The sequence below is a fragment of the Emydura macquarii genome, unplaced genomic scaffold (genome assembly GCF_026122565.2).
Source record: "Emydura macquarii macquarii isolate MOO-44397 ecotype Brisbane River unplaced genomic scaffold, CSIRO-AGI_Emac_v2 contig_212, whole genome shotgun sequence".
In the NCBI taxonomy this organism is placed as follows: Eukaryota; Metazoa; Chordata; order Testudines; family Chelidae; genus Emydura; species Emydura macquarii.
This window is the reverse complement of record NW_027130349.1, coordinates 13,795,153-13,822,164: the sequence shown is the minus strand read 5'-3', so window position 1 is coordinate 13,822,164 and position 27,012 is coordinate 13,795,153. Positions and strand designations below refer to the sequence as shown.

At 41.1% G+C, this 27,012-nt stretch overlaps 1 protein-coding gene across 2 annotated transcripts in view; it reads left to right on the top strand.

The window, feature by feature from the left end:
• Positions 1 to 27,012, top strand: part of SPIRE1 (spire type actin nucleation factor 1) — a 160,200-nt gene that overhangs the window by 8,558 nt on the left and 124,630 nt on the right. For both annotated transcript variants that reach the window (XM_067548067.1, XM_067548059.1), the window contains exon 2: positions 7,119 to 7,153. In XM_067548067.1, coding sequence (XP_067404168.1) covers positions 7,119 to 7,153 — 35 coding nt within the window. The remainder of the gene's footprint in view (positions 1 to 7,118; positions 7,154 to 27,012) is intronic.

Here is a 27,012-nt window from a genome sequence, read left to right as displayed (position 1 = left end):
CTGCCCGCAGGATTGGCGTGGTGCAGCAGGGGGCTATGGATGGTGGGAGCCAGGGACGCAGCCACCATTGCACTGACCCCAAAGACAGGAGGAAGTGATGGTGCTGACTCAGGTTATGAAGGAAGGGTTGGGTAGGAAAACATCTCAATCCTCTCAGATTGGGTGGGCTTGGTCTGGTTCAGATCTGGGTTGGATTTAAAAATTAGTCCTGAGCAGACGTCTAAGTCCCTGCTTCAGAAGCTTACAATCAAAGTATAACAAGAGACTCCATATGGTTACAGACAAATGGGGGAGTACCAGGAAACTAGAGACCCTATTGGTCAGCATGTTAGTCAGTGATCTTGATACATCAGTAGCCTAACCAGCAGTCGAGATTTTTTGTAGGCATCACAGAAATATACAGTTAAAGAGAGTTTTGAAGGAGAATAAGGAGGGCTTTCTGTAGCTGTTTTCAGGAAGCTCCTGCCAAGTGTGAGGGGTATCCTGGGGGAAGGCATGAAGGGGCTTGTTGGAAAACTTAACAAATGGGTGATGGAGGCTGGCACTGTGGGTCAGCTGGAGGTGGGAGTTGACATCTAGATACTGAATGAGAGATGTAGGTAGATATAGATATAGAATTTGCGGTGATATAGAAGGGGGAGCCAGTGGAGAGATGTGACATGATGAGAGGAATGAGAATATCTAACAGCCTGGACATAAATTGTGAAGGATTAATCTTACGAGTTTGGGTACATAACACAATAAGACTTTCTTTTATTTTGTGGTACAGGAACTGGGATGGGGGACATTCTTCTTTTACTTTCAGATGAATTCATGAGTTAGTGCAGTGTGATTGATGCCTTAGAAATGCTTATAAAAATACTACTATAATAAATACATTCCCACTTCAAATACAATCTGAGGTTAGTCTTATTGGCAAATATAGATAACTAAAATATGATAAAGAATATGTTGAATTTTAGCACAAAACATTTTCAGAGGAACAGAAGCAAACTAGACAGAAATACAGTGCAGTTAAGAGTATGCAAAAACTAAAGCCAAGGTTGAGAACAAACAAAAAATGGCATTAATAAGATGATAAACTTTTAAAATAAAGGCATAAGAGGTGAAAAAGACCATAAGACTGGCAAAAGTAATGGAATTGACAGGAAAGGTAAATACAATTATATGCTGCAAGGTTATCAAACTAGGATGGTGGTAAATACCATCGGTGAAATCCTGGCTCTGTTGAACACAATGGCAAAACTCCCATTGAATTCAATGGAGTTAGGTTTTCTCCCAATAAATGTAAATATTTGCTATGAAGAAATGTTGATGTAAATCAGGATAACTTCCACATGCAGAAACTGTAAGGAAATGGCAGCAAACTGCAATGAGGGCAAACTGGGCTCCAACCTTATTGGTTGTAATGGGAGATGATTGCCATGGAGAATGAGACAAAAATTCATGAGAAATTGTTAATTAGTTAGACTAAATATGCATTTTTCCCATTGTATTTAGTTAATCCGAGGTCATCTTCAGGCAGCACTTAATATCACTAGAGTGCCTTATTTAAAAAAAAACAAACTAGAGTGGTACCTTGGAAATAATGAAGGTAGAATAATAGATTTTTCTTGACCTCTAACCTCATCCCTCCTCTAGAATGTTACTGAGTTACTCTCACCTGTTAATCACAGACTTGCATGTTAGGCAGTTCATTGCACATCATGCTATGTGCACTGCTTGTTCAACCTTATTGATTGCAGGGTACTTTTTTTTTCTTTCACTTTGACCCTTTCTGAATATGATTATCTCTACTCTAGGTATACACATACTTTACACCGTAAGAAAAGAGGCATATACTAAGCAGCAAATTAATGTTGCATATAAGATGTTTCAGGTGTGTTGCTAGGTAGGTATAAAGTTGCCTCAGTTACAGTAGTTATTTTATGTGTCTTAGAGGTTTTCTAAAATCACATCAGGTATTAATTACTGAGGCGCTTAGCCTGCAATGAACTTTGTGCAGACAGACCCTTGCATCCACATAAAGCTCACTGCAGGATTGGGGCCTAAAACTGTGTCTGTGAAAGGAGGCTAGGCAGAGGTTCTAAAACTGCAAGCTGCACAGTTATTGCAGTAGCATTTACTGTTAATACAACAGCCATGCAATATGGTGTCAAGACTTAAGAGTAAACTTTTGTATTTTAGTCATCTCTGGGAATAGCAGAGCATAGATGTATCTTAGGGCAGGTCTACACTACTGCTCAAGTCGATCTAACTTACATCACTCAGGGGTGTGAAAAAGACGCTCCCAAGCCCAGGACCTGTGGGGGTGGGTGCGGGGAGGGGGGAGAATTGACAAGGGTAACAGCCAACAGCTGATGTAAGTAACTCAGCGTCTACACTGACACTGTGTCGCCCTAACTACATCTACATAAGCCCTATGCCTCTTGTTGAAGTGGCTTTATTATGTTGGCATAACAGGGAAGTTATATTGGTGGGAGGAGCATTTCAGTGTGTACACCTCTGCTGTTTTGTCGACAAAAGTCAGATTTTGTCGACAAACCTCTATAGTGTAGACCAATCCTTAGAGACCATTCAAGGTGAAGTGGCCTGTTAACACCCCTTCTTCTAAACAGTAGTGATACCCCCTCTCTTTTAGTTTTTAAAGTGATTAATATACTTTTGAATACTGTAGTTTGGTTCTGTGGTGTCTAGCTGCTTTATTTCTGTGATTAAATATCTATTTCCTTCTCTTTTTAAAGTTTTTAGCAATCTGATTTTAGTTAACCCATGTTGTCTTTGAATCAGAAAGGGGAGACAATACATGGGTGGCAATTGGACAGCTGAGAGTAGGTAGAGTTGGGGCATATGTAATTCTGTTATAAAAGATTTGCCCACTTCTCTCTTGTGTCTTGCCATATCTAGTCATGAGCGGTAGGTGACACCTGAGGGATCTTTTTTTAATTTTCTGCAGGTTTGAAAAATAGATGTTTTCATCTGGATTTTGGAGGAAGTTAGCACTAGTATACGATGAAATCTGTGTGAGAAATCACCCTTATTAGGTAGTCACCTGTCTTTAATTCATGAGAGAATATTCCAAAGAGAACTGAGTACAGGTTTGTTTCACCTTCCTAATAAAGACCTCCAATAAGCAACTTATTTTTGTTAGTCACTTGATCAGTTGTTTAAATTTGTATAGATTATATGGGGTATGATATTACTACACGTGCAGGATATGAATCTAATCAGTTGTACTCAGCATCTCCCGGACATAGTCACCTGAAACATAATCTGTTATCTACTGTTGTGGGGTACAGTGAAATGTAAATGTGCTAATGTACTGTACCACTTCTGTCCACTGTTTACAATTTTTGTAAGCACAAAATTCAGTTCTCTTCTGTGCTGACACGTTCCTCCCAACAAATATATTTATTATGAAATAAAAGCTTCAGATTCAATCTGCTTATCTTCAATAGCAACATAGCTTCAAGGCATCTTGTTAAATTGTTATCTAAAACATTGGTCTCCAAACTTTTTTGGTCCATGTCCCGTCAGTACCCACTAGAGAGCACCCCCCTCCAGAGCCTCAAATGGAAACAAAAATCCCTGAGTTTCACCATTCCTCTGTTGCAAATACCTGTGAACCCACTGACATCTAGTGCTGCTCCACATAAAAGGCTGAAAAACACTGCTCTAAGTAGCAAGTACCCCCTAATTTCTGAAAATTTTAATAAGTACCCCAACAGTCAATTTTCCACTCTGATAAATACAATCTTTTCCCCCTTTACCGCTGAATGACTGTATTTCTCGTAAAGCAGGAGAGTTCTAAGTTCTGCAATGCTGTGTGGCTGTAGCAGATCACAAAATCCCCTGCTGTTTCTCCCCTCCTTCCTCCTCCCCTTCCTCCATATAGGAGCAAAGGTCAACACCAGCCAATCACTATGGCCTGCTGGCAGGGTCACATGGTGTTCTCCTCACACAGGTTGGAACTTGTGAGGTCTGAGCAGGCATTAGCAGCCCACCAGAGTGGATAGCAGAGCTCCCCACGGCCGTCCCTAAGGGGTGCAGGCTTGAGGCAAATTACACTGTGTGGGTTCCTCCTGACATTTTTATACTGGTAAAATCCGGGGCTGTCATAGTTGTCAATTTCACTGCTCAACTAGAGCCATGAAATTGACAAGTAAGCCTGTGGGGAGAGCTCGGTTTCAGGACAGGGCAAGCCGCTGGGCTCTCCGCCTGGCTTTCTGGGCACCGGGCTTTGAGCTGGGGAGGGGAGCTGCCACCTGGGCAAGTTGCAGGCAGCTGCTGCCTGGCTGCCAGCCTGGGAGGTGGGTGACTGCCACCTGCTCTGAGCTGGGGTGGAGGAGGCTTCCACACAGGCTGGGACCCGGGGATGTGAGCAGGCAGCAGGCAGCTGCTGCCCATCTTCAAGCCAGGACGCAGGAGGCTGTCTCTCAGCTCAGACCCGGGGCACTGGTGGCAGCCATCCAGGTGCGAGCCCAGCTTGCAGGGCTCAGGAGGCTGCTGCCGGGCTCCCACCTGGGAGCTGGGACCAGGTGGGAGGCGGGCAGCTGCCTCCCGGCTTCCCAAAAAGCCAGCGGCTACTGCCCAAGCCAGTGGCTGCTACTTGGTGTCCCAAAAAGCTGGTGGCTGCCGCCCAGCTTCCCAGGACTGGGGCGGCTGCCGTCTACCTCCAAGCTCAGAGGTGGAACCAGGCGGGAAGCCGGCAGCTACCGCCTGGCTTCCCCAGAAATCAGAGACTACTGTCTACCTCCCTTCACTGGGTTTTTCACCGCGTACCCCCTGCCTGTGTCTCACATACCCCCAGGGGTACGTATACAACAGGCTGAGAAACTATGACATAGAGGATAACTACCTGCTATCAGCTATTTTGTTAGCTTAAGTGGCAGAGGACTGTGTGGTAGATCTAAAGATTCCAGCCCTGCTGATGAGCCATGTGGGTGTCAATATGATCCCGGATTGTGGAATTTCTGTTTTTTTCACTTTGCTCTTTTAAAAACATAAGAATTTACACCCACAAAACTATGTTTAAAATAAAATGATTGAGATTGCAAAGTCAAGCATTCAGAAGTTAGGAAATGCCAGGGGGCTCCAGAGTTGGTGTGGAGGCACAATGCCTCTGCCTGAATTATCCTGACTTTCTGTAGATCCCCTGAAATCAGAAATTCTGGAGGTGGAATTCCTGTTTGTTGTGCAGAGGAGCAAATCCAATCACTTCTCTTCCCAGTGGAACAAATGAGGGAAAACTCTGTGATGGGGCCTTGCAGAGGTTTCTTCCTACTGTGAAACTTTCTGCAGAAGCTGGCAACTTCTCTTCTTGATTCTTAGTCCTAGTTGTGTATGATTACCACAGCAAAAAGGAGCACATGGTGTAGTAAGTTCCCTGAACCATATTCCATCATGTGTTATGAGTTTAATTCATCTAGGTTCCTTAAGATCAGCTGAGCCCATGCTGCTTGAAGTTGGAAAAAAGCCACCAAGGACTCTGGGCCTGAATCCAAATGACATGTCTTCAAACAAAGATTGTTAAGAGCTGCTTTCTCCTCCTGTCATATAGATGGATTCTGTTGCTGTCATGCATCTACCAAGGTTAACTTGCTAAGCTTGGTCAGCAGTATTAATCTTAAAAGAAAACAAAAAGAAATCCAGTGTTTTTTTTCTCCATTCCCATTTTCTTTATTACATCTAGTTGTGAGGGGGAGAAAGGAGGAATAATGACATATTCACATGTTTTGTTTCATGTCTATAGAAAGAGAGAGAATGTTCTTAACTACAGCCAATTGTAGATTCCCTGGGCATATTTTGTTGCATTAACTTGACATCATTAGTAATGCATGTTATCAATATACAGTATGATCACAGAAGGAATCCTAGTGTTTCAGGGTGTCTGAATAAAGGAAGTGTGGAAAGTTGGAAAGGTTTATATCTGATTCTTCTAGAGTTAGTGCCGCTGAACTTCAGGGTCATGAATCACAGTTTGGTTGTGTGGGTGCCACATTGGAAAAAAAAAAAAAAAGTAGGTCTGGAATTTTGGATTTATTGATCATTATAATGCTCATGATTTAAATTAACACCAAGCAGGCAAAATAACAATAGTGTTAGACTAATAAAATGTTGGAAAACTTGATGAGGGAGGTTTACAAGGATATTATGAAGAACAACTATTTCTACTTTAATTACTTGTCTGTGCTTGAACTTATTTTTTATGCTTGTATTGATAATTATTACCCCCAAGTAATAATATGAATAAAAGTTATTAGTATTTTCTTATGAATGCAATTGGGATTTAGGTACATTGCATAGAGCATGAGGCAATAGTTTTTCTTATCAGTCTATAGCTATTTGCCTTTGCTACTTGTTTAAGCTTATACAATTTAGTGTTCCCTTAAAGGTGAATTGCATACTTGTAATGATAATGTGAAGTGTATTGAAGCTTCATGTTTAGAAAAACAGGCACTGTCAAAAACGCTTAAAATAAGCAAATGGTTTCTTTGTTCTTATCAAATATATGTGACAAATAAATGGGTATATTACTTTAATTACTTATCTAGTTCAAAAAAGAACTAGATAAGTAATTGGAGGATGGATCCATCAATGGCTATTAGATGGGCAGGGATTGCTGTTTGCTGGGAATAAGCAACAGGGGATCACTTGATGTTTACCTATTCTGTTCATCCCGTCAGAAGCACCTGGCATTGGTTGCTGTCGGAAGTCAGGATACTGGGCTAGATGGACCATTGGTCTGACCCAGTATGGCCATTCTTATGTTCTTATATTTTTAATTGATCACACATTTCAGTAGAGCAAAGAATAGACGCTCCCATGTTACCATGATGGAAGTATGTAAATAAGTTACTGAAAACAGTACCCATAACTTTAAAAATACCACATTAACTGATGATTATTTTTGAATTGTTTATTTACCTTGATTGAAATGGACTTCAATCAGGAGACTAGAAATGCACTTTTTGAGCAGTGCAAATGGATCTGTACTGGATATACCAAGGTCTCCTGTCAGTGAGGTATTAAGGGACTTAAATAAGAGCTTAGTTTTGAGCTGTCTGTTATCTTTCACTTTAAACCATCTGAAAATAACTTCTCATTTTTTACTGCAGGTAAATCAGGACGTTCACACTGCACAGAAACCGAGGTAAGAGAAATATCTCAAATTTCCTGTTGGTGTTTAGTAATCCAGCACAACTCTTGCAACACATTTCTCATAAGTGAAACTGCTGTATATTTTTATCCTACATTTATCATTACTAAGTCCTTCCATAAAACAGAAATTGTATGTCTGACTTGTGTTAATAGCTACATGGTGAGGGAATACTTTACTACAGGATATTCTGTCCTATGTTCATAAAAGGAAGAAAGAAAATGGGGAAGGTATGCCTTTTCCAAAAGCAGGACTATATATATATTATGCAGGCAACATAAACTGGTTCAATTTTCATCTAATTTATGTGTTGCATAATGCAGATGTTATCTTATTTTGTATAGCTTTTTTCATAGAAACCATTTCCCACTAAACTTACTTACTTTCGCTGGTTCAAAGATGGTCATGGTTTGTGTACTGCTGCATGAGCTGAAGCAGTTCAAGATCGCCTGATGGTTCTTGACACCTTTTGTCAAGAGTTGGGAGCAAAATAATCAGACTCTTGCAAGATTGCCATATTTGTGAGAGCAAAGTATTCCTGATTTATAATGTTCCTGTAACGTTTGTAATGTTAAAATTTGCCTTTCCATAGCCAAGAAACAAAGAAAAACTTTGCAAAAAATGAGCACTAATTATTCTGGGCCCAGAAAATATAATATTCTGTGCTGTCTGATGGCTGTGCTATATTAGGAAACTGACAAGGGCTGCACTGGTATTACTGATAGTGCTAGTAAATAAACAGATATTTTAGCATAATCATGACACCCATAAATTGCACCAAGTTATTTTGGTCAGTATATCAGTGGATTTGTGTGTAGCCATTTTGCTGACTTGTTACTGCTGATATAGACTGGAGAACCACTTGTTCTTTCAGATGTATGTCAATAAAGGTTGTGAATTTTCATTATAAAGGCATGTTTAGGAGATTAGAAATATACAAACAGGCGTTTGTCTGCTGCCTCTCATGAAATAATACATAATCCTTTTACCACATTTTAAAGCTGGATATGAAGGTGATTAATATTGTTAAACCATCCAGAGTATTTCTCTCTACTACCTAAACACCGCGCTGAGTAGAGGCAAGTATCATTTTCTAAATATTTGCTTAGTGTATATTCACTTGGTATCTGTGATCAATGCCAATCAAAATAAATAAAATGTGTTTAAAGGTTGCTTTAAAAATATTCAGTACATGATCAGAATAGATGTAAATTTTCTCAAATCTATTGAGATATGGTAAAGTATAAGATTGTCTTACCACATATGAACAATATAGATGATACTTTATGTATTTATGTATGATTTCCCTGATAGAGGGAAATCCTCAACTAACATAAAGACAGGAGAAATCTCCTATGCCAAACTCCACACTTCCTTCTAATATTAGGACATGATGGAGGTGGGGAAAGGTGGACTGGGTGCAGGATGGAGTGCTGCTCCCCTATGGCAATTCACAGCTAGTGTATGGTTTCTTAGGGTTCATAGCCAGCTGCTGTAGGTAGGTAAGAGCCGCTACCAGCCTTCTCCAATTTACATTTCGGCTGGGGCAGGTTGAGAATCAGGGAGGCAGTTTCTTCTGTACCACAAGTGTATCTCGACACAGGAGAGAATTTGCCCTGCATTTTTAATAATCAGCTTTGCCTCCAAAGTATGAGTTTCGTAAGAATGTACAAATTATCATCTCATCACATTCATAAGTTAATTCCAAGACTTTACGTAATACTGTACTATTCTAATTGTTTAACAAACTGTTGCTTGACATCAACTGCTAACAGTCTGAGTTTACACATAAATTAAGAATTTCCAAATTACATTAAAAGTTAGACTAAATAACACATTCTGCCTTCTAAAGAAATAGTCTCATCTCGGAATAATTAAAACAATCACATCTCTATGGGTATGTCTACACTGCAAAAAAAACCCACCCACAGTGGCAAGTCTCAGAGCCCAGGTCTCAGGCTCTGGCTCTCAGGGCTTATGCTACATGACTAAAAATAGCCATGTAGACGTTCCTGCTCAGTCTGGAGCTTGAACTCTGAAACCCCACTGCCTGGGCTACAGAACCTGATCTCCAACCTGAACTGGAACATCTACATGGCTATTTTTAGCACTGTTGCCTGAGGGCTTGTCTTCACTTACCCTGGAGATTTGGCGGCAGTTGACCGGAGTTATGCAAACTACACAAAAAACTTGCGTAACTCCAGTCGACTTCTGTGCTTCTGTTCTGCGCGCCATCTTCGCTGCACTGCGCCAACGGGAACCGCGTTCCTGTCGGTGCAGCACTATGCCACTTGAGAAGGTGGTCTTAATATGTTGATTTCTGGATTGACTGAACGGGTCTTCGCTGACCTCTCAGTCGATCCAGATAAGTCGATCTGACGGCGGCGAATTTGCCATCATCAGTGAAGACATAGCCTGAGTGTGTAGATTCTGGCCCTGAGACTTGCTGGTGCATGTTGGGTTTGTTTTTTGTTGGGGGTTTGTTTTTTACTGGCTATGTAGACATGCCTTAAATGGCTATGAAGACCTTACTTTTTGTAAATTGAAACAACCCTCTCAGACTCTTTGTTCTGTCCAAATTCTCTGACAAAATGTGTCCTGTCATGATTTTAGAGAAATTGTACATATTCAAGGGAAATAAATTGGGAAATTACAGAGCAATCTGGTCCTCATCCCATGAGTTAGCTATGGGAAAATCTGAATTGCATTGAACCACAAAGGCTGCAAAGTTTTGCCTATGTTTGAGTTTGCCCCTCTGCTTCTGTCACCTGCCACTCACTTGTTTCTCTTTTGATGGTGGTGATGATTTGTCTCCAAACTTGATTAAAATTTTGGACAGTTTATACCATGGGCGCAATGGTTCAGGCCTGTCTGCTCTGATTCCATTTGAATTTTCTTTTAAACTTGCACCTCTGTCTACCTGAGCACACTGGTTTTTACTGTCAGTACCTAAAACTGTGCTTACATGTAGAGGCAATGCCTGAATTTTAATTGGAGTGTTGTGTGTTTTCTTATTAATAATATATATGGAAATGATAGAAAATCCTACTACAGTGTTTGCTTATAAAACTACTTAAGGAAACAACATTTGAGCATATAAATGTTACAAAGTAAAATGCTAGACTAGATGGACCCTGGGTCTCATGCAATATGACAGTTTCTTTGCCCCTAAATCCAAAAATTAAACTGAGTTGCAGTTTGTGTTAGTGGCTGCTAAATTGCATTTTTAAAGTACAGCTGTATTCTACCACTATCAACCGTTTGTGGTGATTGCTGCTGTTTGCTATCTTTACCCTATGGCAAGCAGGTGCTTTGGTGCTAAACTCTCTGTGAAGCCTTCAAATAAATTTAAAAATAGGGCCTTACATATTCCCTACAACAGAGCACCTATATCAGTCTGTTTCTGTGCTCTAAAAAGACAACCCTACATAGGTTTACATTTGGTTCCTATTTGGAAAATTTTCTACAGCCACAGAAAATATAGTGGTCTCTGTCCTTTTTTATTTTTAGTTTCCTTTTTAGCGTCTGCCCAGACAGTTGTCATCAAACTATGATGTCTCAGCATCCCCTTTTGAAGATGAGTGTAGGATTATATAGAAACTCTCTGAATTAAAGATTTAGATTACATTTTATTAATATTCCCTAATAAAATTTTAATGTTAAATTTCCATTCCATTTTTATATTTGAATTTCTGTTTTGGCAACTGCACATGTAGTATTGTTTAATGCTTAAGACTGGTCAAAACATTTCAGATAAAACATTTTCCCATTGGAAAATGAGATTTTTTTATATTGAAATTTCTGTTGGGAAAATCTAAATGAAATGTGTTGCATTAGGTCATCCTGAAATTAAACACTTGTTTCTAGTCTGGTAAGCATTAATATCTGCATCTGCCTAAGCCCCCATGGTGTTTTATAGGAGTTGTGGTTCTTTGTCTAATGATCCCTCTTTCTTCTCTATGGACCCTGCTCCATAGCCAGACCAGATTTCCCAGAATGCAATGTTTTCTCTCCCTGTGGCTGAGTATCCTCTGTGTGTCAGATAAAACATTGTGATTTGGGAATGTCAAAAAGTATTGTTTCAAATTACAATTTTGAAAGAAAACTTTTTGATATTTCTGAATCTGAAATGTTTTTGATCTTTTCTGCATTTTTTTTTTTTGATGTTTTAAATATTTGTCTCTAGTCAGGACAAAAACAAATGTAGAAATATGAGAGTTTCCAGTGGTACAGAGATTACATTTTTCAGTCACCTTTAGCAATGCCATATGATTTTTTTTTCCTATAGAGTATTAACTCTTCTGTTACCATTGTTATGCTAAAGGAACCTTTAGAGATTTAGTGAATGTGCGTTATTCTCCTCCTACAATATCCTTTTTGGGCTGAAGCTTTTAGATTTTAATGGAGATGCTCTTCAAATTTGTCAGGACTATGCATTCAGCAAAGAGAGCCTGATAACTCTTACTACTGTTGTTCCAGTGGAAGGAGTGTTGCATGATACATATTCAGTCAATTTAATTAATTAATTAATTCTGGTATGTCACTTTTTGTAAGTGAGGTAGATCATCTTCAAATATTTGAGCATTTTGAATAGGCATAACATCTTTTTGAAGTTGGAGGGGTGACTAGTCTAAGAAAATGTGGCTTCATGTTAACAAAAAAAATCCTAATGTAAACAAGAACCAATTAATTTTAAATCTCTACACACTTTCTCAAATATGTGGTATAAATAGAATATGTAGCACTTGTAGTGTGGAGATGAAAGATAGAGAAAGTCACTTACTCCGTATACCTGAGTAACCTTGTTTTGTGGATGAGGATAATACTATTTAACGACCTTACAGAGGTGTTGAGGATAATTTAATTAATGTTTGCATAATTTGTAAAGATTGTTGATACTCAGATGGGAAAAGCTATGTGAATGTAAAATAATATTTTCCGAGTGCTTGCTCATGTCAATTTCACGTAGGTGTGTGCATGCCGCATGCACAGTTGTCGGAAGGTTTTTCCCCTGGTGGTACGTATTGGGTTGGCTTAGGTGCCCCCTGGAGTCGTGCCACTATGGCGCCGTATATACGGCCCTGCTGACCTGCTGCATCTTCAGTTTCTTCTTACTGCCTGTGACGGTCATTGGAGCTACACTTCTCTCTTGCTTCAACAAGCGTATCCCTAGTGATCTTGAACGCTGAAAACCTGTAAATAGTTAGATTAGTTTAGTGTTAGTGATTAGTTAAGTTTTCTGTTTGGGGTCCCCCCTCCATTAAGTTCTCCCCCACCAAGAATTCAGGGCATGCCTCGATCCCAAAGTTTTAAATTGTGTGGGACCTGCCACAAGTCTATGCCAAGGGGCAATCCCCAGGAATCCTGCTTGAAGTACCTGGGAGAATCCCACCAGACAGATTGGTGCAAGATTTGCAAAGGCTTCCATTCAAGGATCAAGAAGGAGAGAGAGACCTCCTCATGGAGGCAACTCTTCACCCCCAACTTCCAGGCCAATCGGACCCTAGCACTTCGGTGGGGAGTGCACCGCGCTCAATTAGGGAGCTGGCGGCACCAAGGAAAGATTCGGCACCCCGAGAGCCTCAGCGCCACCTTTCACTGGTGCTGTCATCAGCCCGGCACCGCTCCCACTCACCGGTGCCATACAAGAGGCACAAGAAAACTAACAGAGAATGGTCATGCACAGTGAGATCAACGATATGAGACAGTGGTGGTACACACGCTGGGCTGGGCACATGGCACCTACCCCAGCAGAGGCTGCACTGTCAACTTTGGGCCTGCAGAGGGGTCCATCGTATCTGGTGCCCAGGGACTTCCCTGCAAGAGAGAGCCAGGTGGAAGAACTGGATCTCCCTTCCGCTCTGGATACATTTGAGGTGACCAAACACCTAATAGCCATCACGGCACAGCAGTCTCCAGCCAGGCCATAGAGAGCACTAGTGGTAAGACCCCTGGCACTGCAATGAAATATAGAGGCATCTAGAGGCAAACTGGCCATGATGAGGCACCGGTTGTCTTCTCTATGGCACCGCTGTCCGACACTGTCTCTCTCGGCACTGCCGTGGTCCCACATTCAGAGTCATGGTTATCGGATTCTGAGGCAGAGTTATACATCTGCCGTAGCGGCACCGATTGAAGCAGCGCCGGTGCAGTCAAGAAGCAGGACAGGCCCCTTTCATAGGCCCTTGGCTAGCCCGGTGGCAGATGCCTATGCAATGGCTCTTTTGGACATTGTGGGCATACCACCAGGCCCAGTGGTCCTACCCTAGATGCACCCAGTTGCTTGCCTCAGAAAGATGGGCTCCTCCATCACCCGGAGACTGCTTGTCACCACACGGTACCGAGGCGGTCACCGAGGTCAGCACCAAGGCAGATACAGTGGGGGGATGCAGGATTGGCGCCAGGGACGACCCTGGCACCAAACACGGCATACCCACTCAAGGAGACCCCTGCGCTCCTGAAGGCCAGGAGGACCTGACACTGCCCAGAGAGTCTTCGTCTTCATCTCCTGATGAGGCAGTGGCAGGAAACTTGTCTGCTCCCTCCCCAAAGACAACAGGGCCCACCAGGAGTTGCTACAGAAGTTGGCCCAGAACCTAGGGCTCCAAGCTGAAGTGGTGTTCGAGTCGTGGACCCACCTGGTGGACATTTTAACACCAGAAGGCGATGCAAGAGTGGTGTTGCCCTTCATAAAAATGATCCAGGCCACTACCAAGACTCTGTGGCAGACGCCAGCCTTTATTCCTCCTACAGCTAAGGGGATAGAAAGGAAATATTTTGCACCCTCAAAGGTCATGAGTACCCCTTTACTCACCTGCAGCCAGGTCACTGGTGATAGTGATCACAAATGAGAAAGAAAGGCAAGGTCAGCAGGGCCTTTCTCCTAAGCCCAAAGATGCAAAGAAGCTGGATCTGTTTGGCAGGAAGGTCTGTTCCACCAGCAGACTCTAGCTTTGGATTGTGAATCAACAAGCGATCTCGAGCTGCTATAACTTCAATTCATGGGACACCATGTCAAAGTTTAAGGAGCTACTCCTAGCCGACTCCAGGGCAGAGTTCGCAGCGGCCGTTCGCAGCGGCCAAGGGGAGGGCAGTAGCGAGGACCCTACTGCAGGCCGCCCTGGATGCAGCGGACTCGGCCACAAGAACAATGTCTTGGGCGATTGCCATGAGAAGGAGTTCATGGCTACAGGTGTCGGGCCTCCCTTCAGAGGTCCAACAGACTATACAGGACTTGCCCTGGAAAGGCTTGGGGTTATTTTCAGAGCAAATGGACCCCAAGCTCCACAGCCTTAAAGACTCTAGGGCATCATTGAAATCCCTGGGCCTGCATATGCCAGCTCCTGAGAGGAAGCACTTTAAGGCCCAGCCTCCCCCACGGTTTTACCATGTGCAGGCTAGACAGGATGACTCCAGGAAATGGGGCAGGAACAACAGGTGCAGGACACCTCAGACCCCTTCCAACCAGGGCCAGGGTTCGGGGAGGCAGTCCTCCGATCCCAAGCAATCATTCTGAGGTTGTGGCTGAGGGCAACACACCAGGCCTGATCCTAGATCCTTACTCACGGTTTTTTAATAGTCTTTCCCATTTCTATTGTGCATGGGCCCAGATAATCTCAGACACCTGGGTGCTATGCATAGTAGAACTGGGATATTCCCTCCAGGTTTGTTTCCACCTCATTGCCCCCATCCCTTAAGGGGAAAAGGGTTCTACTCCATTATTTCCTAATTCCAAAGGCCAAAGGGTGTCTCAGACCCTTTCTTAACCCATGAAATCTTAACAGGTTCATGAAGAAGCTGAAATTTCTCATGGTATCATTGAGCATCATCGTTCCTTCCCTGAGTCCATGGGACTGGTATACTGCCCTCGACTTGAAGGATGCTTATTTTCATATATCAATAATCCTGTCCCACAGAAGGTTCCTCACATTCATGGTAAACCACATTCGTTATCAATTTACAGTTTTCCCCTTTGGGCTGTCAGCAGCCCCCTGAGTATTCACCAAATGCATGACAGTTGTTGGCGCTTTCTGGAGGAGACATCAGGTTCAGATGTTTCCATACCTAGAAAACTGGCTGGTCAAGGGCCACTCCAGGGCACAGTTAGAGGCTCATGTGTCCCTGATATGACTGACATTCAGTAGACTGGGCCTACAGTTGAACGTCCCCAAGTCAACACTATCCCCCACTCAGAGGATAGATTTTATAGGAGTTGCTTTGGACTCAACTCAGGCCAGGGCTCACCTGCTGGAGTCTCGCTTCCTCACTATTTTTTCCATCACAAAAGACCTCAGGTGCTTCCCTACCATGATGGCACAGAGCTGCTTGAAGCTGCTCAGCCACATGGCTGCGTACACATACATGGTCCAGCCTCTTAGGCGCTGACTCAGACTTCTCCAGGCTTAGCTAGCATCAACATCCTGCCCGAACAAGGACAATTTGGACACGATAGTTTCATGTCCCCCTGGGGTTCTCAAGTCCCTCCTGTGGTGGCTCAACCTGCAATTGGTAGGTGCGGGAGTACCCTTCTCCAGGCCCCATCCCTCGATGGTCAGGTCACGGACATGTCTGCGTTGGGAGCTCATTTAGGGACCCTCAGGACTCAAGACCTCTGGTCTCAAGCAGAGCTCTTACTTCCCATCAGTGTCAGGGAGCTGAAAGTAGTTAGCTTAGCCTGCTAAACCTTCCAATCACATCTGGAAGGCAGATGCATATTAGTTATGACGGATGACACAACAGCAATGTTTTATATAAACAGACTGGGAGGAGCACGCTTCTCTCCCCTGTGCTGCAAAACCCTCAAGTTGTGGGTCTTCTGCATATCCCACTTGACACACTTAGAGGCATCTTACCTCCAGGGGTCCCAAAATGAGCTGTCAGGCCATCTCAACAGGTTCTTCTGCAACCGTGAGTGGTCTGTCCATCCAGACATTGTAGACAGCATTTTCCAAAGGTGGGGAGTTCCCCAGGTAGATCTGTTCATGACAAAACTCAACAGAAAGTGTCAACAGTTTTGCTCATTCCTGAACCATAGACCCGGCTCGATTGTGGATGCATTCCTCCTGCTATGGGCAGACCACTTGTTCTATGCTTTCCCGCCCTTTCCACTTATTTACAAAGTCATGGAGGTGCCTAAGATGACCCGAGTAAGCTCACACACCTACTTCGAATGGACATGAGCAACACATCTTGAAGAACAGTTACGAGAAGATGTAGGTAACTGTTTGTTTTTTATTTGCTATGAAGATTTTATTGACATTTGTGTGGGATGACCTACGTATCTCAGTGTGGTTTTGCCATGCGTGAATATGTTTATCTGATATCCATGCTAATAAGTTTATACCATAACATCATGTGTATGTATGAAAGCCAAGTCTGAACTAAAGTGGTCATTCTGAACAATGGTCAATATAATCTACATTTGGCACTATCACTAATTCTATTTATGCCATATCACAAAGAGTTATTTTAGAAAGTTTCCAGAGATTCAATTTTTATGGATACTGGGATGAAATAGGTACTTTGTCCACATTTCTGTTTGGAATGGGCTGCTTTTTTTATTTCTGAGTATTTAATGGATACTACAGAATTATGAACTGAGAATTAGGGATCCAAATTTAATTACTTTGCAGTTACAGCACTTCAAATCTTTTTTTGAGTTTCACAAATAAAATACTGCATGCTTTTGTACAGAATGATGACTCTTGATTCTTGTCCAGGATTAAGTAAAAATATAATTGAAACTGATTGTCCTCAACAACCAGATTTACAAGAAATGAGATAAAACCTTAATACAATGATTAATGATACAATGATTAGTTGATATTTTTTTATATCATATTTCCTTGTTGTGTGAACAGAGGCCAAACGCTCTTTGAGAGAGATTGTTCAGGGCAAGTTGTGATAACACTCTAAATTTACCTAGGGCTACATATATTTGTGAATGAAGTAAGATGCTTTAGAAACCTTCCAGAATTTTGAATATGGTCATTTCTTCTTTGACTGCTTGCTCATGCCCATACCAACATACATGTGTGCTCGCAGAGAGCATTGCCACTGGAAAGTTTTCAGTGGTATCCGTTGGGATGGCTCTGATGGCCCCTGGAGTCGTACCTTCATAGTGCCGATATGTACCGCCCCCATAGTTCCTTCTGACCCCCTGTGATGGTCACTGGAATTGCCGCACATCCTTGCGTTTTCCCTCAGGTACCTCTCTCAGTGGACTGTGTTGATTATTTGTAAATAGTTCTTATTTTAGTTTCAGTTTCAGTTTAGTTAGTTAGTAGTGAACCCCACTTAATTGGGTTAACCATTCCACGATACAGCAGTATGCCTTGGTCCCTGGCGTTCAAGCCATGTGCGCCATGCCATAAGCCGATGCTGGCTAGTGACCCACATTCTAATGTCTGGGGAGGCTCACATGCAGGAGAGTTGCAGGATTTGAAAGGGCTTCAGGCCCAGAACTAAAAAGGACAGGGACACCAAGCTCAAGTTCCTCCTTATGTCTCTCCTTTTTAACATGTTCCTTCACCCCTCTCTGGGGCTTCGCCAGTCAGGTGACAAACAGTGTCCTTATACAGCTTCCTCCATACCTGAGTCAGTGAGTATCCCCTTATCAATGCTTAGTATAGTCCATTGTTCCTGGAAGAGCTGGTTTGTTTTATGCATGCCTTAGTAAGGTGCAAACTGCCTCTCTGCTCTTAGAGGGTTTTGCCTGAATTTGCTTCAAGCTATGAAATACATGTTTGGGAACACTACATAGCAAAGCCTCATAACCATACCTATGACACTGCAACAAACACATTACTGTAACAATGATGTTCAGTATTCCATGAGCATTCCAAAAACATCTTACATGACTTACTTTGCATTAAACAATGCACAATTACACTATAAGGGTGAACATGAATGATACACAATTACACCATAAGGGTGTACCATGGGGGTGCAGTGTGTCAGAATGGGGCGCACAGGGATATCGTACCAAGGCAATGTGTAGATCTGATTTCCCCTATTTTTGTTATCCCACTTCTATCGGGCGTGGGCCCACATTACCTCAGGTCGCTGGGTGATATGCACAATAGAAGTAGGATACATCCTTCAGTTCAGTTGATCCCCTCCTTCCTACCGTCCATTCCTGTCCCTCTTCAGGAATCTGTTTCACAAGCAACTTCTAGCTCAGGCGGTGCAGTCGCTCCTAAGGGTGGGAGTAGTAGAAGAGGTTCTCCCAGAGTTAAGGGGCCAGGGGTTGTACTCCTGTTACTTCCTAACCTGGAAGGCCAATGGCAATCTCAGACCAATCTTGGACCTGCGACACCTGAACAGATTCATGAAGAAACGAAAGATCTGCATGGTCTCCTTCACTTCCATTATCCCTTCTCTGGATCCAGGGGACTAGTATGCCATCCACGACTTGAAGGATACCTATTTTCATATTGTAATCTTTTGAGGACTGTGACACTCTGTGTCTCAAAAATAGTACCCTGAAACTCCATATTCACCATTGTCATATAATAAAGATATGATTTGTACAAAGTATGCCTTGTGAGGTATCATTTTAAAAGGCTTGATCTGCTAAACATTAATATACTGTTGCATTGTATGTGCTGCCATTGTATATGAAGTTATGAAGTTTTGCTGTGTAAAAACTACTGAAATATGATGAAAGGTAGGGAACACCCAAACCAGCTTTTCAGGTACAACAATGGTAACAAACCATTGGTAACAAACATGCTAATGGCCCATTAAGGGGAATCCACTCTCCCAACCCCATCCCTAGAGACTTCACAGAGGAAGCTGTACACAACGGAATACTGTTTGATTGTGATTGCGGCCTCCATGTCACATGCATAGATCTTTCCCAGATGTGACTAGTGTCGGTATACTCACTGGACTGACACTGTCTGGACAGGGTGGTCTCGCTCCCCCTGTTGGTGAGTGCCTCCCTTCTTTGGTGGCTGGACCTGTAGACAGTATGTGCAGGAGTCCCATTTTCAAGGCCCCAACAGTCAATGTCAGGGGTTGCAACCCCACTTGGAGGGCAACTGCATGTTGGTCCTTACAGACAACATGACGGCAGTGTTTTAGATAAACAGGCAGGGCACAGTGCAATCCTCTCTCCTGTGCCAGGAAGCTCTTTCACTCGATCCACCTCGAAGCGTCCTACTTGCCAGGGTCGCGGAATGAGATAGCGGATCATCTCAGCAGATCCTTTTCCAACCATCACAAGTGATCCATTCGTTCAACCGTTGTGAGCACCGTTTTCCAGAGATGGGGAACTCCCTAGGTTGACCTGTTTTGTAACAAAGCACAACAGGAAGTGTCTTCAGTTCTGCTCTTTCCTAGGCCACAACCTGGGCTTGCGTGCAGACGCCTTTTCCCTTCTCTGGATGATCCATCTTTTCTATGCATTCCCTTCCACCCTTCACGTAAACAGGGTCCTGCTGAAGGTCAGAAGGGACAGGACACGTCTCATCCTGATAGCCCCAGAGTGGCCACATCCACACTGGTTTACCACCCTCCTAGATCTCTCAGTAGACACGCTAATTGACTTGATCTCTCAAGACCACAGATTTTTGCATCATCTGAACCTCAAGTCTCTTCATGTCAACATGTGGAAAGTCCATGGCTGAGGCCTGCTGAACTGGCATGCTCTGGGCCTGTTTGCACCCTGCTTCTAGGGAGCAGGAAACTGTCCACTAGAATCACTTTCTTGGCAAAATGGATGAGATTCTCAATCTGGTCAGCACAAAAAGGGGTTTTGCCTATTTAGTCAACGCCGCCCTTTATTCTCGATTACCTACTCCACTCTAAACAGCAAGGCCTAGTAGTATCATCTATTAGGGTCCATCTAGCTGCAGTCTTGGGCTTTCATCTGTGGATGAATGGCCAGTCAGTCTTCTCAAACTCAATCTGTGGTTGTTTTCTTAAGTACTTGGAGAGGCTATGCCCCCAGATACACCAGCCCATTCCTTCCCTGGGACCTCAACTTGGTGCTGGCAAGGCTAACAGGACCCCCATTTGAACCTCTGACAACATGCTCTCTGCTCTGCCTATCCTGGAAGGTAGCCTTCCTCGTTGCCATTTCTTCTGCCAGAAGGGTCTCAGAGATCCGAGCTCTTACTTCAGAAATGCCGTACATGATCATCTTCAAGGACAAGGTTCAGCTGCAGCCACACCCAGCCTTCCTGCCAAAGATGGTCTCACAATTCCATAGTAGCCAGGACCTCTTCCTACCAGTCTTCTATCCGAAACCGCATGCTAACAGAGAGAGGAAGAGACGCTCCACTTGCTGGCTATTGGGCATGCACTAGCCTTTTACATAGAAAGGACTAAATCCTTTCGGAAGTCCACTCAGCTTTTTGTAGCTGAGCAGACAATGAAACGCTATCCAGTCTCGGCCCAGAGAATTTCATTGTGGATCATTGCCTGCATCTGCACATGCTACGACCTACCAAAGGTTCCGGCTCCTCCACTCACAGCCCATTCTACAAGAGCTCAAGTATTATTGTATTGGCAGCAGTCGTGGCACAAATTCTGGTTCAAATTATTAGATTTTTAAAATAGTACATTTTTGAGTTATTTTTATTTAGCCTCTGAGTTTTGAGCATTTAGGACTATACTCAGGTGACAGTTTCAAGCTTTCCTTCACTTTCATGGTGGCTAGAACTTTTTCTTTTAAATGCAAGATGATATGCTCACATAAACACTAAACTTCAAGAACTGATACATTAAGAAAAACACCAAATATATTACAAGACTCGCCATCAATTTGAGAGTTGGCAACCTGTTCTTTGGTGAGAAAAGAATCTGAATTTGCTTTTGAGCCTGCTGAGGCAAAAGGATTAAATTTCAGTAACAACATGGATGCAAAAACATAGTCGTTCAACGCTGAACTGTTATGGATTGTCGTCATTGCTTTTGTGTGCAGCTTTATGTCCACTGAGAAGAAAAAGGTTTGAATTGTTTTTAATATATCTTTGTTCAGGGTTGATCCAAGAAATACAGATAAAGCAGAGATTATTTTGAAATTCTTATTACAGCCTGGACACAGGTGCACTCTGTCACATTCCTCTCTTCTGTTAACCAGCATTAATTATGTAGCACCTGTAACACCTTGAGTAATTCATCTTCAGAAGGAAGTTAATGTTAAATAATTAACTAGAACAACTCCGCTGTTTACACCTAGTAGCTTAGCTGTAGCTTTAGTTGAGGAGTAGAGATATACTGTGGTTAATATGATACAGTCAGACGTTCATTTGTCCTCTACATCCTCTTCTCTGGACTTCAAGATACCTGATCTTTGGGTTCTCCTTTCTCAACTTTTCTGATCACAATTATATCATGTCTTTTTCAAGGATTCGCCCTGTCAAAATCCATTTTGAGTCATTCATTGGCTCCATTCTCTTTTCTGTATAACTTTCTTGCTGGGTAATCATCTGTTCCTGTGGAGTCAGTTATTGCCTGTGTCTATGTTGATTACTCCAAATTATGTAGCCAAATATATTCCCCGTATGTCCTTTTCAGCATCTGTACTTGTCTCTTTCCTCTTGGATTTTGTGTCATTATCTCAGTTTCATTTTCCTCTGCCCCATCTTTGTAATCAGTATCTCTTTCTTTCCTGGTATCTGGGCTCACAGTGCTGGTATTATCTTTGACTCCTTTTGCATCCAGATGCTTGCCCCATCCTTAATTAGCATCTGCAGAAATTGACCCTTGCTGCTCATCCCCATTGCCAAAACATTAGCCACACACTTAGTTTTTTGTCTGTTTGCCACCTGCTCCCCCTTTTTGCACAGTAAGTTCAAATTATTCTTTCAAAGTTCTCCCTAACTTTTTCCTGCCTTCATCTCTCCCCAGGTGTTCCTGTGTGTTCTTCTGCCCTGTAATCTCCGGCTGCACACCCAAATTAGTGTTGTCTTTCATACTCTCCATATGCCTGGAACAGACTTTCAGATAAAGTAAACAAAGTCCTCTCCCTTTTGTCTTTCAAAAACTTCTAAAACTCCATCTGTTCCCAAGAAACATTTCAGTTATGATTATACACTGCTTCGTGTTCTGTGTTATATTATGCTCTGTATTGTTCTGTGTTGTATATACCAAAGCCATCAAGAAAACACATTTCAAGGATCAAACATTAGAAAAATGTGTTTAGATTTAATGGGTTTATTCCTTCACTGCAACCAGGACGTTCATGTGTCAGTTTTTATATTTGAATGGACATTCTGTAGAATGGCAAATCAGATACTACTTGGTAGGTATGCCCATGCTTGAGTACGTTTCATGGATATACTTCATTTTCACTTCAGAAACTAGAGCTCCCAGACCTTTCGAGAACATTTCTGCTGCTGCTCTCTTTCCCCTTTCAGAAAGTTAACACAACAGAAAATTCTCACATATATGGATGAACATCACTAACCCATTTGTGGCTTTTTGTGAGGCTTCCTTTTACCCTATAATTTGGAAAAAGAAAACAAAAGCCCTATGTAGTTTACAAGTGTTTGTGTCATATGGCAGTGGAGTCTGCAGCTGAATTAGAAACTAACCCGTATTGGGTATAGAGAAGCACTCTCTCTTTTTAATTTACAAGCTAATGGTAGCATGGTTTCTAATAAGATTTATTTGCCAGGATTTGATTTTTCACACCATTAAAGTAGTGGTAGAAAGTGGAACTTATTATCCCACCACTCCATTATTTTTTTGTCATTCAACTGAAAGTGGCTAAGCACTTTTTCAGTATGCTTTTATTTACAATATAGAAATTTGTATTTCATGTAAAGTACTTTTCACGTAATTCTAGAGGGTTTTTTTGTCATCTTTCTGTAATCTTTAAGATTCAGTCAAGTGGACAAATTGGCAGAAAATGATGTTATATGAGTAAAACCAGTAACACTTCTTAAAAATTCACAAAGCAGTGTTTTATGGAAATACCTATAATATCTAAAGTTTTGTAGCTAGAGAAAATGTATCAGAAATCAATTTTTTTTTCACCTTGTCAGGATCATTACTGGGTACTCTTCTTTGAAGACTGAAAGTTTTTAGGTGAATGCAGATATAGGAGGAAAAAGGGAAAAATTGCTCAACTCCTTAAAAAAAAAATTTGGGATTCATTTTGTGGGTGCTGATTAAGAAAGTTGTAAAATTTTGTAAATTAAAGGAGGATTGCATTGCCTTACTGAAGTAAAACTATTGCTTGAAAGTGAATTAAAGCCTGTCTTATTTTAATCCATTTCTTTTATTTATGTGGGCAGCACCTAGAGGTGCCAGTTAAGATTCGTGTTCTGTTTTGCTCAAAACTGTACATAGCACAGCAAGAGAGGTCTCTTGGAATTTACAATCTAAGACCCCAGTCCTACAATTACTTATGCATGTACTTTATTTTATGCATTGTGAATAGTCCCAATGACTTGAATGGATTGGGGCCTAAACAAGCAGGACAGACGAAGGGTGGGAGAAAGGAAATATTATTATCCCCACTTCACAGATGGGGAACTGAGGCATAGGAAGGTTAAGTGATTTCCCAGTGTGGCAGAGCTAGGAATTTTACCTAATTTTCTTTAGTCTTGATCCAGTGTCTTAATCACAAAGCTGACCTTACTTACTTGAATTCTAAATACAATCTTTTAAAAAAAAGAATCCATCACTTTGTTGCTAAGAAAACATAATCTCTTTCAACATGATTGTACCAAAATATGATGAATGTGCTGCCTGCCAAGACTATCCTTTCTGCTAGACAGCTGCTCAAATGTTTTTTTCATTATAAAAGAGAAATAATTTCATGTCAGTTAACAAGTAAATGGCCTCTTTCCTGCGGCTGTTCACTTTCATGTGAACATCATAATGTCACAATGCTATTATGCAGAAAAAAAGTAATTTTTTTTTATTTGTGTACTGATATTACACATAGCACTGCTCCTATGCATGAGACACCTCTATCCCAAAATCCCCAAATTGTTATTCTGACACAGACCATGAAGATAGTTGCTGATGGGTGCAAGAGTGAAATGGTAGAAATGTCTAAGAAAGATCATAATTGAAAGGCTTCACAGAAGAAAGGATGCATTATAAAAGATGCATTAAGGAGGGCTTTTAAGGAAAAAGGAGGTCATTTGAGGTATGGGAAGAGGGAGATGGAGCCAAAAATAAGGGACAGACCCCATGAAGACTAGAGTGGACTAAGAAAACAAAGGCAGCTTTTTTTATTGCTACAGCACTGGAAAGGCAATGAAATAAAATGTTTGTGAAATGGAGTGTGGCTAAAATGGTAGAAAATGTATTGCATTTAACCCTGAAAAATGGCAATACAACTGTACAGATAGTAAAAAATAATAATTGGGGGTGGGGTGGAATGAAATACAGACCCTAGAAATAGAAATAAATTATACTAAAATGTTCAGACTAAAGCAGTTAAAGAGGAATGTGTTAGGATTAAAATCATGATCCATTTGTGAAACCCAGAGAACTATCCGTTTATTTTCAGCAAACATAGCATGAACTAGGATAGATTTATTTAAAGTAGTATTTACATACTATCAATTTACAACTCCACACAGCATTTCTTCAAAATAAGAGGCATTTCTGAACTTCACTCATATTTCAAAGTGTCATATTGAAGTATAAAATGTCCTGTGAGATTTTAAACTGCTTCTTGTCAGTGATAAATCCCTTTCTGTGTTTTTTGTTTTAAAAGAAGGCAGCTTACAAATTTTCCCATTCTTCAAATAAGTCTTTTTACTAAACACAAGGTGCAGAAAAGGGAAATGAAACAGGCATGCTTTGGCATACCTTTCCTGTCTGACTCCTGAAACTTAAATGATGTAGATTAGTATAAGATTTCTTTTGCATTAGTATTTTAGTGTAGTAGTAGGAGTAGTAGTAGACCTCCTTCGGTCTCAAGAGACCATGGGTTTTTGCCCCTGCGAGGTGAAAACATATTATCAATTGGTTTTATGGTAGCTGTGGCTGAAGAGACCCACTCGAGAGAGAGAATCTCTGCCACATTTGTCACATTTAAAGGTGGTGTTTCGATCCTTTGGGCCCTGCCTTCTGGGAGTTATTTTAGTGTATACTGTTGTATACAACTGATAAGACATGTTTTGTTTGTTTACATTTGAACAGTTGACACTACGTTTTAATCTTTTTTGTTTCTTTTTGAGAAATCTATTTACATTTTTATAAAATTACTGTGATATCAAGTTTTTTTTTTTTTTAAATTCCAGATACCGTATATAAAAGGAAAAGGTGTTTGTTAGACACTTTGACTTTTCCCATTTATAAACTGTAGTAGCAAAGAACATACAATGCTTCAGGCATTTTGACAGGTTCAGCCTTTTTAGTGCTGTGGCAGTGACGTCTAGGAGAAATGGTTGGCTTAACAACACACAGCCCCCTTAGTTACAAGATTTGAATGGAAATTAAAAATAAAACAGTACCTACCTGAAACCATTTGCATTCTTATAGTAAATCCTATACACACATAGGACTGCCAAATTCCTATTTGAATCAATTATATTTTCCCCAGTACCTAAATCTCTACGGCAGCTTTGGTAGGATATGATATTCTTCGTTTCATGTCTTTAACTGTTTGTAGTTTTTCTGCGTATTAGTAAATGGCTTCATGTGTTCCACCCCAGAGGCAGTTGTCTTTTAATGGTGAATAAAGTTAATTCTTGAATGTATAATTTGTAACTTACGTTTGGATTTTATGAGATGAAAGGCTTTGTATATAAAGTATTTTCTGTTTCATTTCTGTCATATAGTGAAGTAGTAACAGGTAGGGGAAGTAAGAGCAGCATATATTTCTGTGCCTTCTTTAACAAACAAACAAAAATTATTGAAATTTTGTAAAACTTTAGAACAGTAATCTGTAAATGCTATACAAGAAGGAAATAATTAAGAATTCTGTGCCTTTCCAGTAAAGTATGGTGTGTAGGAATGCCCAAATATATTTATATTGGGGGACAAATGCTTCCCTTGAAATGAAATTATTATTTCAAAAGATATGGGGCCCTGTGACTGATCACAAGTTTATAAAAAACTACAAACCATTGAAGCTAGTGTTATATAAAATGAAATCACATTTTATTATGTTCACTAAATAGGTCTCGTGGCTTTTATTCAATCACAAGTTGTATTAAGCAAGTTTCAAACAAGTTAACTGACCGTTCTAAAATAAAACCTATGCCTACTTGACATCACTAATAATTGTCTAATCTGTTCTCTTTCCCGGTTTAGATTATATAATTCTTATTTATTTATGGTAGAGTCAGTAATGTGCTGAGTGTTTTCCAAATGTATGAGATGGGACAGTCCTTATATAAACTAAGAACTCTTTGTACATTATATATAACTTTTTTTTTTTTTTGTTGCATTCATCGTTTTTTTTTTCATTTGCAGTACATTTTCAAATTAGATTTTTTTTCCCTGTTAGCTAGGTACATTGTAATAAGGTGTGTGTTTGAAGTGGTTTATTCAACTAGTGTTTACATAACTGAGAATATTTTGTATTTTATATTTTTCATTAAAAGAGCAATTAACAAGAAGCTGGTTGTTTTATGAAATTCATGCTCTATACACACTGAAGTGGGACTCTAGGTAGCTAATTCAGAGCCATATAATGAGACTCTAAAATAGTCAAATATAAATAACTGTATATTATTAACATTTCTCTATTTTAGTTTTGGTTATTTTTGTTAAAATATTAGCTCTAAAAAAGTATTTTTATACTTAAAAAAACTCTATTGGCAGGGACCCAAATCTGTCTACATTAGATCCCTCCTCTGTATCACCACCGATCATGGAATCAATCAGTGTTCATCTGCCATGAGTTCTAAATAAACCTGTTGTTTAGAATC